Below are 17,049 nucleotides of genomic sequence, written 5' to 3'. Positions count from 1 at the left end.
CTCAGACTGCCCACCCCATCCTGGGCCCTTCAGTGACACCCTCTGCTGTTCCGGGCTCCCACTTTCATCCTTGTCTGGATGTAATTTTATTTTGCCGGAGATGCATTGTGATTTAGTCTTTAGATGGCTGCTTTCCCAAGTTTAGGTGAATCCTGAAGCCTTCTGAAAAACAAGGTAAGGACTTCCGAGCAGGACCTCACTCTGCCCCATGCTGGCCCACTTTGTGATCCTACCACAGCCTAAGACACCTGCACAGATGCGTACAACGTATTTTTGATCCTGTTCAGCCATTACTGTCCCCTTGCTATTGGTCCCTTCCCTCATTGTGTTGTACGTAAACAGCCTTCTCTCTGCATTCACCTTAAAAAAAGATTCTGTGAATGAGAAAAAAACTTTCCTTATGTCCAAGCCTGATCTATTTTACTTCCAGTTACATCCATCTTTCTGTTTGATGTCCGTCGCTCTTTATGGCTGAATACATACACACGCTGTGCATACATGCACATCACATCAGTTGTGATGGAACCTCTGAGGTCATTCCATAACCGGGCTGTAAAGAGTGCAGCAATAAACATAAGTGTGCAAGTGTCTCTGAATGATGGTGACTTTGATCATATACCTGACCGGTAAATTCTATTAATGTGTAAAACTCCCACACTGCCTTCCACAGCGACAGCACGAACTCATATTCCCTCCATCAGGTTCCCATCTCCCTCTCCCCCAGTCATCTGTTAATGTACCTTTGATAATAACCATTCTGACTGGGAAGAGACGACGGTCACCGTGGCCTCACTTTGTATTTTCCTGGTGGCTGACACTGATTTATTTATTGGCAATTTCCACTTCTTTTGAAAAGTCTGTTCAATTCCTACTCTCTGGGGAGTTATTTTTTCTTTTTTGTTCTTTGTATATTCTGGAATCCCCCTCCTGTTAGGTGACTAGCAGAAAACTCTCATTTGTAGGTCCCATGAAACCCTTGCTATTTCTCTTGAGCCCCCAAGTCCTATTTAATGCCTGTGCCCACATCATCTAGGTTTCATTTCCACTCTCACATGGAGGTCTTCGTTAGTTTATTTCTATACAGGATGGGAAGTATAATTCCAATTTTAGTTTTCTACACCTGGACATCCCATTTCCCAGCACAATTTGTTGTAGAGGTTGTCTTTTCTTCACTGCAGAATCAGGTAGTACATGGATTTATTTCTGGATTCTCAATTTTGTCCCGTTAATCTGTTATGTCCGTCCATATGTCTGCCTGTGTATATGTGTATGTCTGCCTGTGTATATGTGCATGTCTGCCTGTGTATATGTGTATGTCTGCCTGTATGTATGTATGTTGACTGTGTATGTTTGCCTGTATGTATGTATGTTGACTGTGTATGTATGTCTGCCTGTATGTTGTCTGTGTATGTATGTCTGTCTGTATGTATGTATGTTGTCTGTGTATGTATGTATTGTCTATATCGCCATACTATTTTTTACTGAACTTCTTAAAAATGTATCTTCAACCCTTCTTCCTGCTTCTAGAATATTCTTAAGACCAATGCTAGTCCTTTTTCAGTTTGTTTGCTTTAAAAAAAATAAATTCCACTTCTTCCTATGCTAAACAATCCCTTCAAATCCATGTCCCAGTTGTTGTTCTCTTCTATAGCATTTGGATTTTAAAATTCTCATATTCTCTTAACCCTCTTTTCAAATATTACATGATTTAAAATCTCATTCCTGGCATGTTTCAAAGTTGTTTTCTTTTAAATTTTAAAGACATACTAGTCTATCATAACTCTGTCAGAGGCCCCTGCTTTTGTTTGTTGTATTTTGAGATTACTGTGAACTGCTCATATTTCTTAGAACGTTACTTTCACAACTCAGGTTATGCTTTTATTTCTGCCACCACATAAGGGTTCTGCTCATCTAGTTCAACCTGTGTTTCTAGACTGATGTTCTCATAACATGCAAGAATGTGATTCTATCTATCCATCTATCATCCATCCATCCACCCACCTACCATCCATCCATCCACCCACCTACCATCTATCCATCCATCCATTCTTCTCTGAGTATAAGTTGCTTTCTTTGGAGTGTCCCAGGGGCTGAAGGGTCTACTGGCTCATCCTGAAGAGTAGGGTAGACTTTTGGGGGACCTGCTTTAGAGCACTACCGTCTCTGTATATCATATCTCTCCTGGCCCTCAAGACTGAGTTCACAGTTCCCATCCTGGTAAACATCTCTAGGCAATATTGCCTTTGCTGTTTGAGAACCTTTCACCTATACTTACATTTTGACCTGGTAATTTCTTTTTTCCAGTTTAGTACTCAGAAAACTATCCAAAAACTTGGTGCAGCTTACTTGCAGATGCCAGGTTGTTTGAGTCTTCCTACACTTGACCAGACTGCCTTCCTTTCTGAAAGGGAGGTTTAGACAGGATATCACTAGGTAGCCTTCCTGCTTCACCTTTTTAGTGCCGAGATTCTAATGTACACACCTGTTTCTGGATTTCTTGTTTTCAACCCTTGAATTTGATTTCCATCCTTAATGGCTATGATGAGGTGTGTGTCAGTGAAATGAGGAAACTTGAAAGTATGTAAATTGTGTTTGTTCACAAATAAAATTTATGAGAAGAGAGTCCACAGATTTCATCAAACCCTGAGCTTGTGACTTGAGATAAGAACAGATGAAATAATTCCAGTTTTATTCCTCATCTATACGCTTATGAAGCCACTATTTCAGGAGCTGAAGAATGTAAAGTCTCTAACTGTGCCTGGAGATTCCTGCTCTCTGGCCTGGCTGCTTACCCAGTTGATATCATTGGCATGTGTGAGCTAACCCAGTCTTTCTGGGTGCTGAGGATTTGAATTTGTGTCTCTATGCTTGAGCAGCAAGCCTTTTTACCATCTCCCAAGATAGCATGACTGTACTGACTTCCTTTCTTTAGCTGGCACTGATTCTTTGCTTGCTTATGCTCTGCACTCGACCTTTAAGAGCTCATCTCACGGGCCCTTCTTTATTGGCTTGATATTCCTTTTCTAGAAATGTAAAGCAGTGGACTATCTCAGCTTTGCAGGCTCTGCTAGGATAGCATAAAATCAACGGTGACCACTACGTGAACGGGCAAAGCTATGTTCAATACAACCATCTACAAACCAGACGGTGGGCGGGACTTGGCCACTGGGGGTGGGTGCTGCCAACTTCAGCTCCTCACTCTAGTTATCTCCTCCAGTGTGTTCCCAAATAATACCTACACACACACGCACATGCACACACACACACACACACACACACACACACACACACACGAGCGTGCACCTTCACACTGTACACATGTCTGGAGCCCCTCTGTATCCAACTCTGTATTCTCTGGATACCTATTCACTCTCTGCATTTAAATGTCCCCAATGCTCCTAAGCCTGTTATCCTCCCAGCGCTCTTAGTAAATGGTACTGCCATCCAGAGCTGTGGAAAATGGGAGCCATCTTCATCATTCCCTCTCTCATCCTCTGATTCTTTGGAGGGATACCTAGAAGAGGTAGGTCTGGAAAGGGCAGTTGACACACACAGTCAAATATAACATTTCACTAACAGAACTAAACTTTATTTCCATGTTTGTTACATGTTTGACTTTGATGATGAGTACATGTTAGAATTGACTTAACATACAACTTGGGAGAAAGTCTGATATTCTCCACTGAATGAGTTAAAAAGGAATGTAAAACTACAAAATACTAGTTTTAAGTGTGAGTCCTAAGTTATGGTAAATACAACAATAAACATCTTGCTATTTTTCTCTAATTTTCCAAGATGGATTTCACTATAAAAGCTTTTTTATTCCCATTTCGAGAAAGGACGGGCTACTCATAAAAACCTTTTACTTTAAGTACAGGGTACAAATAAGTCTCAACACAAAATTCTACTGCCTACTTAAAGTTGTGAATTAGGGGGACTAATATCAACTGCAAACCTAGTGTCTTAAGGGTTAGTCTAATCTAGGGGTGACACGCAACACAGCTGTTTGCCATTTGTGTCAACCATTTGGTACTCCGAATAGGGATGGCCAAACCAAATACTTAGTGACAGAAATCCAAAAATGAATCTGTTCCAAGGGGACCGGGGCCGAGAGGACTCCTTCCATCTCTGGACCCAAGGAAGCTACTAGTTTACACTGCGTGTTTCCAGACAGAATTGGCGTGTACAGCTGGCAGAATTCACGTGATACAAAAACACGGCTTGTGGTGTGCCACAGTGAGCTTTGTGTAGCACTCTCCAAGCCTTTGTGAAGCAGCACCGTCCCTCCTGGAGACACACAGGTCCATACGGCTCAGGCTGGCTTTGAACCTAACAAACCTCCTGTGTGTACTCAAGTATGGACTACACCTACACCCACCCAATCTTAGGTACATTTTACTGTTGAGCCAGGTAGCACAGGATAGCCTAAAATTTGCTATGCAGTCAAGTATGATGTTGTTTTCCGATCTGTGTCCACCTCATTTCTGGGGCTATAGGCATGTGGTCCACCATGACCACACTAAAGTTCCAGTTTTTAAAAGTCAGTTTAAGATAATGTATTTTCCCCCCATGTATTACAGGATAAAGATTACTAAAAATGAGTAATGCTTATTCTAAATTTTAGGATCACCTGCAAACCCCTCTAATTCACGTCATGTTTTACATGATTTATGGCTTTTAATATTCTATCTTAATGGCAAGTTTTTAAACATTTTCTAAATCAGTTTTCTAGTATCAGATTCTTGAATGAGAAAGAACAAGAGAAACTCTATAAAATTCAAGTTCCTCCCTTCCCAGAAAAACCAACATCTCTCTTAAAATGCAAAAGCACGCTCCTTTTCTTAGAACACAGGCTAGTGAGCTCTGTGGTTGTTTAGTTAACTTACCAAGCTCTGAGGACTGTCTGGTCTCTACAGCAACTACTCAATTTCTGCCACCAAAGCGGGAAGTGGCCTTAGACAGTGTGTAATTAAAAACGAAGAAGCAGTGTGAAGTTGGCCTGCAGGGGAGGCTGGCCAACCCTGGCTTCGAACTGCGTAGTGTCACCTACAGGTGACCTGGGAGTCACCTCAAAGACTAGTGTCTTGAGTGCAGTGGCTGACTCAGGACCTAGTAGTAAATCATTGTAAACATTTTGAGGTTTGGTATTTTTAAGTTTAGCTAAATCTCTTCATTAAGTAAGATTCTTCTTTAAGAATCAAGCTTTCCATTGGGAATATCATCAAGAACGTGCTTAGGTATTTGTTACTGAGGGTTTAATCTAAAATTAATAAATGATGTCCATACAGTTTAATATCCAATTTAATTTTTAAAAAAACTTAATGAAAATATAACAGAATCAAAACATTTAAAATAAGTACACTCACTACCCACTCCAGCAATTCATTTAAGTCATACCAACTATAGAATATGAAAAATAAATTCAGAAGTGTAATTACTTTAAAATACACTACTTCCACCTTCAATATTTTACATTTATGTATATATTCTATAGTGGAAGCAGAAATTCTCTCTAAAAACATTATCTTCTTAAAATCTTGAGGTGCATATTAGAGCCACAGGCAACATCCGACATATAAAACTGCAGAACAGGCCTTTGGGATTTGGCATCACTGGTGCATTAGGATGACCAGGGTAGAGAAATGTACAATGCCTAAACATCCAAGTAAGAACCATTATTCTCTTCAGTGGAGAATGATTACTGCATATCCTACAAGGGCAGTGATGTTAGTAATTTGTTGGGTTTATGTCCTGACATAATTTCCAAATGTACAACAACACAAACAACTTTGTTAAGGCCATGTTTTATTTGCTGATTAATGGACAAAAGGCAATGTAATTTATTTCAAGTATTTTCTTGAAAGTCTGTGCTCATAAAAATCATGAAAAGTTGGAAACAGACTGTTAAATCACTGAAACTTTAAATATATCTTACACAATCTCGTTTGTACAAAAATACAAGTTAAATATAAACATAAAGCAGGCATGGTAATTTTATGCAAATCTGTTTTATGTGATCTGTAGTTATATATAAAAGTTTCTTGGTTGTGTTATTTGTGAAAAGATCAACACCAGATTGAGTTACTATCTATTAGCAAAGGGCCCTAAAAAGCTTAGTGTAGCATTAATCTTGTACATGGTCATAAGTGTTTTCTAATTTGAGATCATCTAAACACTGGGAAAAAAATAAAAGGGCAGTATGTCCATAAACCAACAAATAATCTGGCTGCAGTGTATCATAAACACAAACCCACACATCTATACAATGAACATGTTAGACATACTCACAGGCGCACACATACGCGCATGTATGTATACACACACACTGCACACACAACAACCCGGCCACATAAAGCCTAATGAGGAGCCACGTCCTGCTCGATATTCAGCTGTGCATTTTTTCTGACTTCATCAAATGAGTAGCTTTTTGTCACCTTTCCATTCTTGAAAACCGTATGGAGAAGATCCTGCAGAATAGAAATTTTGTTATTAAAAAGACCATCTACCAGATATTCAGATCATGCTTTGACAACTTACTTAAGAGGTCAAACACACAAAGCTGTTGAGAGCATCGACTTACGACAGTGAGATCAAGATAAACACTCTTAGACTGGTTTTCTTAAGGAAGAAGCAAAACACCAGATGCCTGATCTTTTCTACTGCTGAAGAAACACGTTTGCTTGGGAGAATTACAAGTAGTCCTGGTAATTATTACTCAGAGTCTGGCCAAGCGCCTCAACATTGTTCAGACCTGCCAATCTACAAGTTTAATACATTTGTTAGCCATTAAATTTTAGCCTTAAAAATGGGTAAAAATCCAAAAATCCAACCCAAGACAGAAACAGAAAAACAGGTACTGATTTTTGTCTCATTTTTAGTGACCAAGTTAGATAGACGGTTAGTGCAAAGTCACTGACGAGTGTCAAGAGGATGAAGTCTCATTCTCCCTCAGGCCCTGTACAGTCTAGTGTCTATATGAACAACCCACTTTAATTCATCTTAGTTTCCTTTCTAATAGCACACATGATGCTAGCTGGCACCTGTGTGCTCCAAATTAGTGTTCTAGCTGTAGCATTTCTTTTGTGAGTTTCAGTAGAAACTACAGAAAATGCTGGGTTAATTATATTAGCCAAATGTGTCTGATTACAGAGACTACCATCAGGCTTGAGTGGACATTAGGTGGCACAGATGCTTGAGCACTGTTCAGTGTTTCCTCTGACTTTGCATCATTTGAGATGACCCAGTAGAGCTGAGCCTTGGTAGCTCCAATTGCTTGGTAAGATCTACTCAAAGAATTGCTGGCTCTTACATGAAGACATTTAATTCTAAAGCCTGATCTATTAGTTCACATGGTTTTCATAGAAGCATTATGTTATCCTAACCCCAAATTTTAAGAGATAATGAAATAAAAGTAATTGTCATTAACAGTCAGATTTGTACAGTATTAAAGCATATTAGCAATAAATGTGTACTTATATTTAAAGACTATAAATACTCATGAGACGTCCTTCCATCTAGTGATTAGAGATCAGTATCTTTTAACCATCAGATCACATGGCCTACTTCAGCACACGAGCTATATGTTCTTTCCAATTTGGTTAACTAGGATCAGAAAACTGTTAGATAATCTGAATAGCCCACTTCATTTCTATGATACTAAGACAATTTGCTTTATCTATTTATTTATTTTTAAGCTCAGAATTCCCCGATAAATCTATTTAGACTAAACAAAACCTTCTAAAGTGGCTATTATTAAATTCTAAATAAACACTTCCTTTCACAATGTTTAGAATTTGGCTAGTTCATCTATTATAAAGTTACAATATTTTACTATACTACAGATAGTTTATGTGAAGACCAAGAGCAACATCTAATAGTATTCTTTGCTGTGCTTCTCTAGAAATTAGTCACTGTTCATTGACAGTAAAAGCCATCAATACCCATCACCCTGGTCACTGTGGGAAAAATTATCTCCGTGTTACAACTGCTCTTAAACAATTTGAAAGAACAACACAAAAATTCCTTTTCTTAATTTGTAAAGCCAGTTCATGACTGTTTTAAGAACCCTAGTCAACAGATACTTACATGGCCATATTCCTCAAGGTCTCCTTTTCCTTCTTCAAGAGTAACAAAGTTCCCCGCTGGTGTCCTGTGGAGGGATAACCGGCCCTTTTTCGACCTTTTGTTGGGATCAGCAACTGGGTCTTTAAAGACATTAACCTGAGAAATCCAAATTAAGAGAAAAATGATGAATCATCTCCCACCGAATGTCTCTAAGACACGTGTACAGCGAAGCTCTCGCCTGTACACACAAGGCCTTAGGTTGGACCACTAGTTAGACTCAAGTTTTTTTTTTTTTTTTTGGTTTTTAAAAGTGTATTATATACAAGTTTTAAAAGTCTATAGTGTTGAATATGTAACTACATCAGTCTGCAACTCTGTTTCCTTCAAACTATTCATGCTGTGGAAATGAATCTTGGCTATCTTTCAGAGGACGATTTAGAGAAACTCACTGAGTTGCTCTTACATAACAAATGTGTTAACAAACTGTAGAGAACTAGGGTGTTTAAGACAAAGACAATCTTGTATAATCTTCCTTTTTCATTACTTCTTATCTTTATCCTAATAAGAGGCTGGAGATACAGCTCAGAGCTCGGCCTAACGTGAATGAGACAATGTACAAACACACACACACACACACACACACACACACACACACACACACACACACACACACACACAGTTGGAGAGCCTGCTGGGCAGCATAGACATGTGAGGCACAGACAAAAGTATGGCTACAAATCCTAATCCAGGAAGGGTCACACTGCAAGACTGTGACTCAACACTAACAAAAACAACTTTAAAGAATCTGAAGACAGTACAATGTGTATTTTAGGACTAGAAAGGTGGGGGCAAATCTAAGCAGACAGCACCAGCAATGGAAGAGCAACAGTCTCAAGACTCTCCAAAGACAGGTGGACTCAGCACACGGGAATTCTTCAGGTGAAGATGGTCAAAGCAGAACTCTGTGGAGCTGGTTTTCTCCTCCACCTCTATGTGGGTTCTGGGCATTGAACTTGCATGGTAAGTCTGCTAAGCCATTGTGCCTGCCGTTCTTCAGGGCTCTAAGCTTTCCCTGACCCCTACTCCACAGAATGATGAAAGACGAAAGGGGTGGCTGCCCAGCTACACTACAGCCACTGAACAAGAAGACTCTGCTATCAAAATCAGAAGCTCAAACTCCACCCTCAGAATAGAGTCTTGACAGGGACATACTTGGTCATCATTAGTATGTGATGGCCAGGCAAGCTGCCCACTTAATCTTACCCAAACAGAACCAACTTCTTATGCAAAGGCATACACAATACACTGAATCCCCTGCCCCTTAAATGACTCAGTTTATTGGTTCCCATGTCTATCTCTTTTGTTACTAGCTGACACCTTTCCTATCTCTAAGTTAGGCAGTGCCCATCAACATCTGAGAACCCAGCAGCATAGCCTTCTGACTGTGGCACTCACTCTTCCCAGAGAGTAAGGAGAAGAAAAGCTGAAGGACATACCCCAAGGCCATTGGTTACAACATAGCTGCACTTGAAGGAGCAATTCAAGAGGTCTCTGGTTAACTTCTGTAGCAAAGCGCCGCCAGAACCAAAGGAGATATTCTCAATACTCCACTTCTTTTGTTTCATTCCCTCTACAATCTGCAAGATTAAAAACAAGGATGATGTAGACAGAAGGGTTCCAGGGTAAGACGCTAGACAGCTGAAGGCAGGGAAAACCACACTGATCTGATGGTAGAAGACAGGACAATGTGAGAATAAAAGCCTTGGGAATCTGTTAGACTTCAAAGAAATCCTCCTTTTATGAACTTTGAGGAGTCAGTACTATTTTAGTGGCATCAGAAAATCATTCTAGTGGAGAGAACCTGATGGCAGCCAAGGAGAACAAGTCGCTAGACACCAACAGAAACAAGGCGCTGTACTTTGTCTACTACTACTGAGATTTTTGGCTTCTTCACAGTAGAAGCTAGAACAGGATGCTTCAGGGAATGTTGACAGGGGAATCTCAGGATGAGGCTGGCAGTCAAGGAAAGGTGGCAATTTGTAGCCCTCCCCATCTTTACCAAAGTTAAAGTATCTGAGTAGCATATGTATAGAGAAACTGTAACTATGAATACCATTTCCTGTGTCTAAAAGCACATGAGATTTATTTGCAACATGAAAAACTCAGGCACTATCCTCTAGGTGTGGGCTTCTTCCACCTGCTTTGCTTTGAGAAACAATTTAAAATATTCTTCCTATATCCACGAATGCCTCTGCATCAACAGAAAACTACTTGCCACAGACAATTACTTTCAGTTGTCATCTTGACACAAGCCTGGAGTTACAGGGAGAGGGAACTTAACTAAAGCATTGCCTATGGCCAGGTCTATGGGACATTTTCCTAACTGGTAACTGATGCAAGAGGGCCCACCACACTGTAAACAGTACCATTCACAGAGAGATGGGCCTGGGCTATTGAGAAAGGTAGTCCAATGAGGGGGTTTAGAACAAGTAAATGTGCCAGCCCCAATTTCTATACTCAAGGTTCCCCACCATTCCCTGTAGGTTCCTACCAACTTAGTCCTTCTCACACAGCAGCTTCTAATGTCCCAAGACTCAGTGTCTTAAAGCACAGGCAGTTCCCAATTAAACAAGGTAGTGTGGGAGGGTAGGGAGAGGCACCTTCATTCTGTTCCTTCAAAACTCCAGAGACCTCACTCTGGAACATAGGAGATCATGGGAATAACATTATACACCAAAACTTTCAAATCTTTTGAAATTAATGTAATCTGGATACTGACTTGAAGTCATACTACTTAGTTTTTTTGTGTGCTGTAATAAAATACCCCGAGAAAGCACTTAAGGAGACAGGCTTATTTGACTAACAATTCCAAGTTACAGTCCCTCACCATTAGGAAGTGAAGACAGCACAGGACCCAAACCCAGGAAACTATCCACAATGAGTGGCCACCCCACCAGCTCACCCACCAACCTGATCTAGATAATCACTCATTGGGACTCTGTTCCCAAGTGAATCTTGCTAGGTTCTGTCATTCTAACTATGAATGCCAATTCTTACACTTTGGGCTTTTCAAACAAAGTATTTTTCTTTTTCTTTTTCTTTAGAATCCTATCTAGAAGGCAGCTTGTGAGGCCTGGAGAAATATGCTTTGGCTGCTATTTCAGTATTTTAAGCTTCTATCATTTCTAAACTTTAAGTACTACACCAAAAGGATTTACCATCAGAAATATTTTAAATAAAATTCACAATTGCATTTAAATTTGAACGGGCCATTTATGAATTTTAAAAAAAGAGCTGTTTCAAGAATGTCCCAATAAGGAGATAAGGACTGGAACATTGGTGTAAAACACATTACCTCCTGTAAAGTATTGATATCCACTCCATCTCCTTGAATGACTCTAAGATAAGGTGGCAGCAACTTGTAGCCTTTTGAGTTCTCAGTAACAGGAAACTTCTTGCCTAAAATATCTAAGACCTGTGAGAGAAAAACACATGACATATGTAACTAAAACTGGGGCAGGCTAAGGGGTGCTCTCTAAAGTAGAAAAATATTTTTCCTTGTTAAACAATTTTGAGAAGCAAAAAATTCAATTACTTAATCTTAAACCACACATAAAGTTATAGTTTGTTTCCAATACCTTTTAACCATACTAAAAACAGGCACACTCTTTCCACTTCAGTTCATTTATGTCAGTTACCAAAGCCCCACCAAACATGCCCGTTTCCCTTCACATCTTTCAATTACCAGATTCAAGAGGAAAAAATCTGTAATATTTAATCTGCTTGGTTTACATATATCTGACATTTGAGTCTCAATGTTGAGAGAAATGAACCGTCACATTAAGAACGATCAAGATTGACGTGTAAATAACATGTAGTCACCCAAAGCTCTCGGCTCCCTAACGCTAACTCTCGTGGCTCTCCGACCACTGCGGCTTAAGACTGTACAGCAGCTCAAACACTTGACCTGCCACACACCCCCTTCAGATAATAATTACTCCCTGACATAACTGCTTAAAGATCCTAAAGAAAAAGTTCATGTAAATGGCTCTTTATTCTTGTCACAATGGCAGTGTAGAGCTGTTTCGTTGTCAGGTGAAATACTCTCAGGCTAAGGCACTGAGGCTGGGACATTTACAGAATAAAAAGCGCTCCTGTAATCGATGCTCCCACCTCCACCTGCTCATTAGCAGAGGCGTCTCTGGGATACTAGGACGTCATTTCCATGTCTCTTAACCTTGGCAGGTCATTTTGTCCTTTACAGAGATGGCGAAAGCTACCAGAGTTTTGGTTTTGGTAAGATTAAAGCCAACAGTGGTGTAAAGCGCCGCACTGTAGTTCTCTAATAGAAGGATGAACTCCTGCTGTGACTGACACTTTGTAAAGGAAAATCAGGCCCTGACCACCAAAAAGGCCCTCCTCTGCTTATTAAGTAGCAGTATTATCTCCAGTCAGACATGACTTGAAAAGCAGTTTGAATTATGTGTAGTTTTTATTACCGTGAACACACGCTTCTGTTCTAACAACTTCAAAGCTGCAATAATGACTTCTAATGAATGGAATAAGCCAGGAGTAGTCTGATTGATGACAATGCTACTAATTCTGAAGGCACATAAGGAAGTATTAAGCAGTTCTTAATTGTCTACTTGACAATATATAAATAAACTAACCTTTATATCCTTTCTCTGTAATTAATGTGTGACCTGGGCAAATCTATTGCTCCCCCTCTCTAATCGAAAACTCAGAAAAAGAGAAGACTTTCCCAGAGAGCCTGGAAGTGATATCTATATAAATGCGCAGCGAGGTAGCTGGTGCCCAGGCATCCTAATAACACACAGTACAATTACCTTCAACACAGTGTCCAGCGGATTTCCAGAATCAGGTCTGATGATCAGTGGTGCCTCTGTACTTCTCGATACTATAAGATGTCTCAGGTCTTCACCCCATATTTTCTCACAGGCATTGTAAATGTCATAGCTATCGCTGACCACAGACACAGGCACTGATGAGAACTGCGTTACTATGTGTTCAAAAGCATCCTTTTCATGGTCTTTCCCCCACGCTGTTATGGTACTAGAAGACAAAATGAAAAGACAGACTTGCTTAGGCAGACACATGACCTATTTGTGAAGCACCATTACCCTGCTCATTACAGCACATTGCTGTGTTACAGGGAGGGGACCCAGTGGAACCAGTGTTCATCAGAAGGCAAATGAAGTATGTGGGCCAAACCACTCCTTGGCCAATTTGTTTTCAACACTGCAAGTTGACTATATTCAGCTTAGCAGTTCTTATCACTTAGCTCTTAAAGCAATAGTTATTCAATAATAAACTGGTTTTTGTTTCAATCTCCCTCAATCTACTCAAAGTCAGTGAACTAAAAAGCATGTGCAGCTAGTCTTCCATACTTCCGTATTTCATGTAAAAAGGGTGAAAACATACTCCCATTTTTGCTTGGCAATGCTAGCACTTGGTTCTCCTTTTATGAATTTCTGAAACTTATACCAAGACATAATTGTCTTTTTTTTTTTTTACCTTGCAAAATCTTTTATGTAAAAACAATTATCTAATGCTTTACTATAGTATATACAGTCAAATAACTATAACTGTGCATATTTTACCTTAAAATGTCCAGGAACAGGCAGTGATGTAGTTGAGAATCTTAATAGCTAGTTTGAACATAATATAATTTAAGATAGAAAACAAAATGTAAAAGCTTTTACTAGGAAACCATATTTCATTCATCCTTTAAGCTGATTTTCTCAGGCACTCTTTGATGAGGATAGAAAGCAACCAACAGAACTATATTAATTAATTATTTTACTTATATTATTCTCTTTATCCTAAAGGGCTAACTAAGGTAAATTCCATTTCTGTCAATGGCTGTTAGGAGGAGCTGGCATAAGACTACACTCATTGAAACTGAGAAAGGCCTATTTATACAAGACTCGTCACAATGAATGCTCTTCTTACAAACCAGGAGCCATATCACATCTCGACTTCACGCAGTTTCTGCATGCTATAGGGAAGACACAGACAAGAAGCCCACTTTCATCAGAACTATTCCTGTCCTAGAGAGGACATTTAAGTCAGAGAACTAATTAAGCTCAGTGATCACCAACCCTGGAGAGATTCACAAGGCAAGAACAAACTGCTACAGTCAGGGATTCCTGTTTATGCAACTCAACCAGACTTGACTCAGTCTCAACAGTCCCAGACTGTTGTTCATGTATGCAGGCCTGCCAATCTCAGCCATCAGGAGGAGTTGTGGAATTTCTTCATTTCCTTGCTGCTCTCCTTTCTCCTTTCTATTCGGGAACCTGGCTCTCTGTTACAGACTTGCTGGGTGGACAGCACCTCTTGACCACAGCCCTGTTTTATTGATGGCATTTCCCCAGACTCCAGTCATCAGATTAGGCTGACTGACACCTTCCCAGAATCTGAGAGAGAAGGTGCGAAACTGAATCACCTTTATTTTCAGAGTCAAATTCTCTAAGGAACTATTTACAACAGTAGAAAAGCTTTAGAGCTATTTTAGGTATTAGCATTTATTCTAACTGGCCTTCTGTTGGAAAATGGTAGCTTCTCCTTTTGTGTGGTTGAACAGAGGAACGGAAGGAAAGAGAGATGAATTGGGTGCCCAAGACTACCCACTGTATCAGCTGTTAAGTCGAGCAGGCTTTTAACCAAATACAGAAACTATTACAGGTTCATAAACAGAACAGACTTCCATCCTGTGCGTGCATACAGTACTCTTTTGATTTAATTCAGCAGCTCCAGGAGACTTTCCTTGTCCTTAGACTCATGGTATACTCATACTCATCTGCTAACAGCCTAGTATATGATTACTACATTAAAAATGTAAAAGACATGAGTACAGACTAATAAAAACACAAATAACTTTCATCAGCTAACACCTTAAATTTCTGCTGCTTAATCTCAAAACTTTATATAGCAATGTCCTTAATGTTAGCTGAACATATTCTGTATCACAATTCAAATAATTTATTTTAGCAATTTTATCTCCTTTATCAACTTCTTTGCATTCATTTAACCAGCTAGCTCCAGACCTAACCTCCTCAAGACTACTGTTTCCTACACTACTGCCTAGAAAGCCTAGCTTCTAGGTTTTATATTTTCCTGCTATCCAAATGACCTAAAATTGGTCTCTAATATATCATTTGCTCAAAACCTCAGGATCTACGCTTTTTGAAAATGTCTAAATAATAGTAAGCTAGAACTGAAAATAATCATGGCACTTTGGAAATGGAGGCAGGGGAATCTGGAGCTCAAGTGACATAACAAGTTCCAGGCCAGCCTGGGCTACAGGACATCTGTATTAAAAACAGACAGACAGACAACAAGCTAGCACAATGTGCACACACTTAACACTCAACATTAAGGCTCTTAATAATTAACCCTCACGCAACTTCTCAATCTTTTTAAATATACCCTTTTCAGCCCTTAGTTCCTAGAGCACACATATACTCTATCATAATGCTTAGTAGACAGTAAAACATGAAAAAATATTACTCAAAAATTTCAGCTGAATTTTATTATTCCCTTATAAAGTGAAGAGTCTAGATATTATCCCTATAAAAGCTTTTTAGATCCAGCCAAAACTTGTTTGGGACTACTACATCCTAATTGTGCTTCTTTAAATAAAAATGCTTAGCAAACAGAGCTGACTGCTACTAGTGTACTATTTTTATCTTGCACCTTTCTGTCCTTTGCAGCACCAAGCAGACTGCTTTGTACATGAAAGCTGGGGAGTTAACATGCATCAGTGAGACGTACCCAAACATTTACAGAACTTTACCCGTTCCTGGATGACTAGAGTGAAGGAGGCTAAGAACTAGACACACTGACTACGAACGCTGTTTACTTCCCATAAAGGGATCTCTCAAATTAGACGAGCTGCAACCTAGACTATCACTTCCTAGTTAGTGTACCTTTGGTTCAGTAAGAGCAAATACGTACGCATAAGAGAACCAGAACTTCTTTTCAAATCATTACTACTAAAATGGCTTTCTATCTAGAATTAAAGATTTAGGGTCTAGCATCTTCGGTTTCCTGGGCAGAGATAGGTGAGATCACAGAGAGAAGCAGGGAAAGTAAGCAGTACTCACGGTGTTCCCAGCTCCCACTGAATGAAGAAAAGTCTACCCACATACACAGTAAAGCAAATGAAAAACCATTCCTTAAAATAACACCAATATGGCAACTGTTAAGTGTTAGGGAAGGTCTTTAATTCTTTTACTAGAAAGGTTTGGAAATCCTAGTCCTGCTGGATACTAATCTTTGTAAAAAGTGTGCACAGTCCATGAAGGTTTATTTAGTATCTGGCTCTGTTGTTAAACAAGTTTTAGAAAGCAATTTTGTTCGTTCATAGGGCCAGAGAGAGCCCTGGGCCTTGTGCATGCAAGGCCAATGTCCAAACAGCAAACATGAAGACAAGAAAAAACTCAATTTTACCTGTGCTCTGCTGCTGGGACAGAATAGCCTGGAACAGGGTCTTTTGTCCCATAGTACTTTTTAATGAGAGCAATTCCCGCCACAGTATCTGTTCCTTTGAAGTTAACCAAATGAGCTGATGCCCCGATGCCGGCAGTCTGGAAGATCAACCACAAATCGAGATTCAGAGAAGGAAATAACACTCCATTTGCCTCACCCCAGTGTCCTGACCCTTGTTCCTGTGCTGCTCTGCAATCATCCGCTGCCCTGGTCTGTCTACCCCTCCGTCTAACATAAAAACTGGAACATGTGCTGAGAGGTATGTGCCATGTCCTGGCAACAGGATGACATGCAATAGATACTCAGTTATCTGTTGCTATTCCTCCAGAATCGCAAGAAATGGCCCACTTAAAAGCAAGCTCAGTCTCAGTGATAACTCCAGAAGTTGAGAGTGGCCTCTCACTGCAGTAGTTTTAGATAAGAATGTTCCATAGAGGCTCAGATATTGGAACACTTGGTCTCCAACGGCTG

The 17,049-nt window shown here is 39.8% G+C and overlaps 1 protein-coding gene across 1 annotated transcript in view; it reads right to left on the bottom strand.

Annotated features, from left to right (window-relative positions):
- Window positions 1-5,283: 5,283 nt before the first annotated feature.
- Window positions 5,284-17,049, bottom strand: part of NAMPT (nicotinamide phosphoribosyltransferase) — a 32,549-nt gene continuing 20,783 nt past the window's right edge. The window contains exons 6-11 of the mRNA XM_080912653.1: window positions 16,540-16,676; window positions 12,912-13,137; window positions 11,420-11,539; window positions 9,561-9,701; window positions 8,086-8,220; window positions 5,284-6,467 (exon numbers count right to left, since the gene is read on the bottom strand). Of these exons, the coding sequence (XP_080768779.1) occupies window positions 6,357-6,467; window positions 8,086-8,220; window positions 9,561-9,701; window positions 11,420-11,539; window positions 12,912-13,137; window positions 16,540-16,676 (870 nt within the window). The 3' untranslated portion in view covers window positions 5,284-6,356. The remainder of the gene's footprint in view (window positions 6,468-8,085; window positions 8,221-9,560; window positions 9,702-11,419; window positions 11,540-12,911; window positions 13,138-16,539; window positions 16,677-17,049) is intronic.

This window comes from Micromys minutus (genome assembly GCF_963924665.1).
Source record: "Micromys minutus genome assembly, chromosome: 1".
Lineage (NCBI taxonomy): Eukaryota > Metazoa > Chordata > Mammalia > Rodentia > Muridae > Micromys > Micromys minutus.
This window is presented reverse-complemented; position numbering and strand designations above follow the sequence as displayed.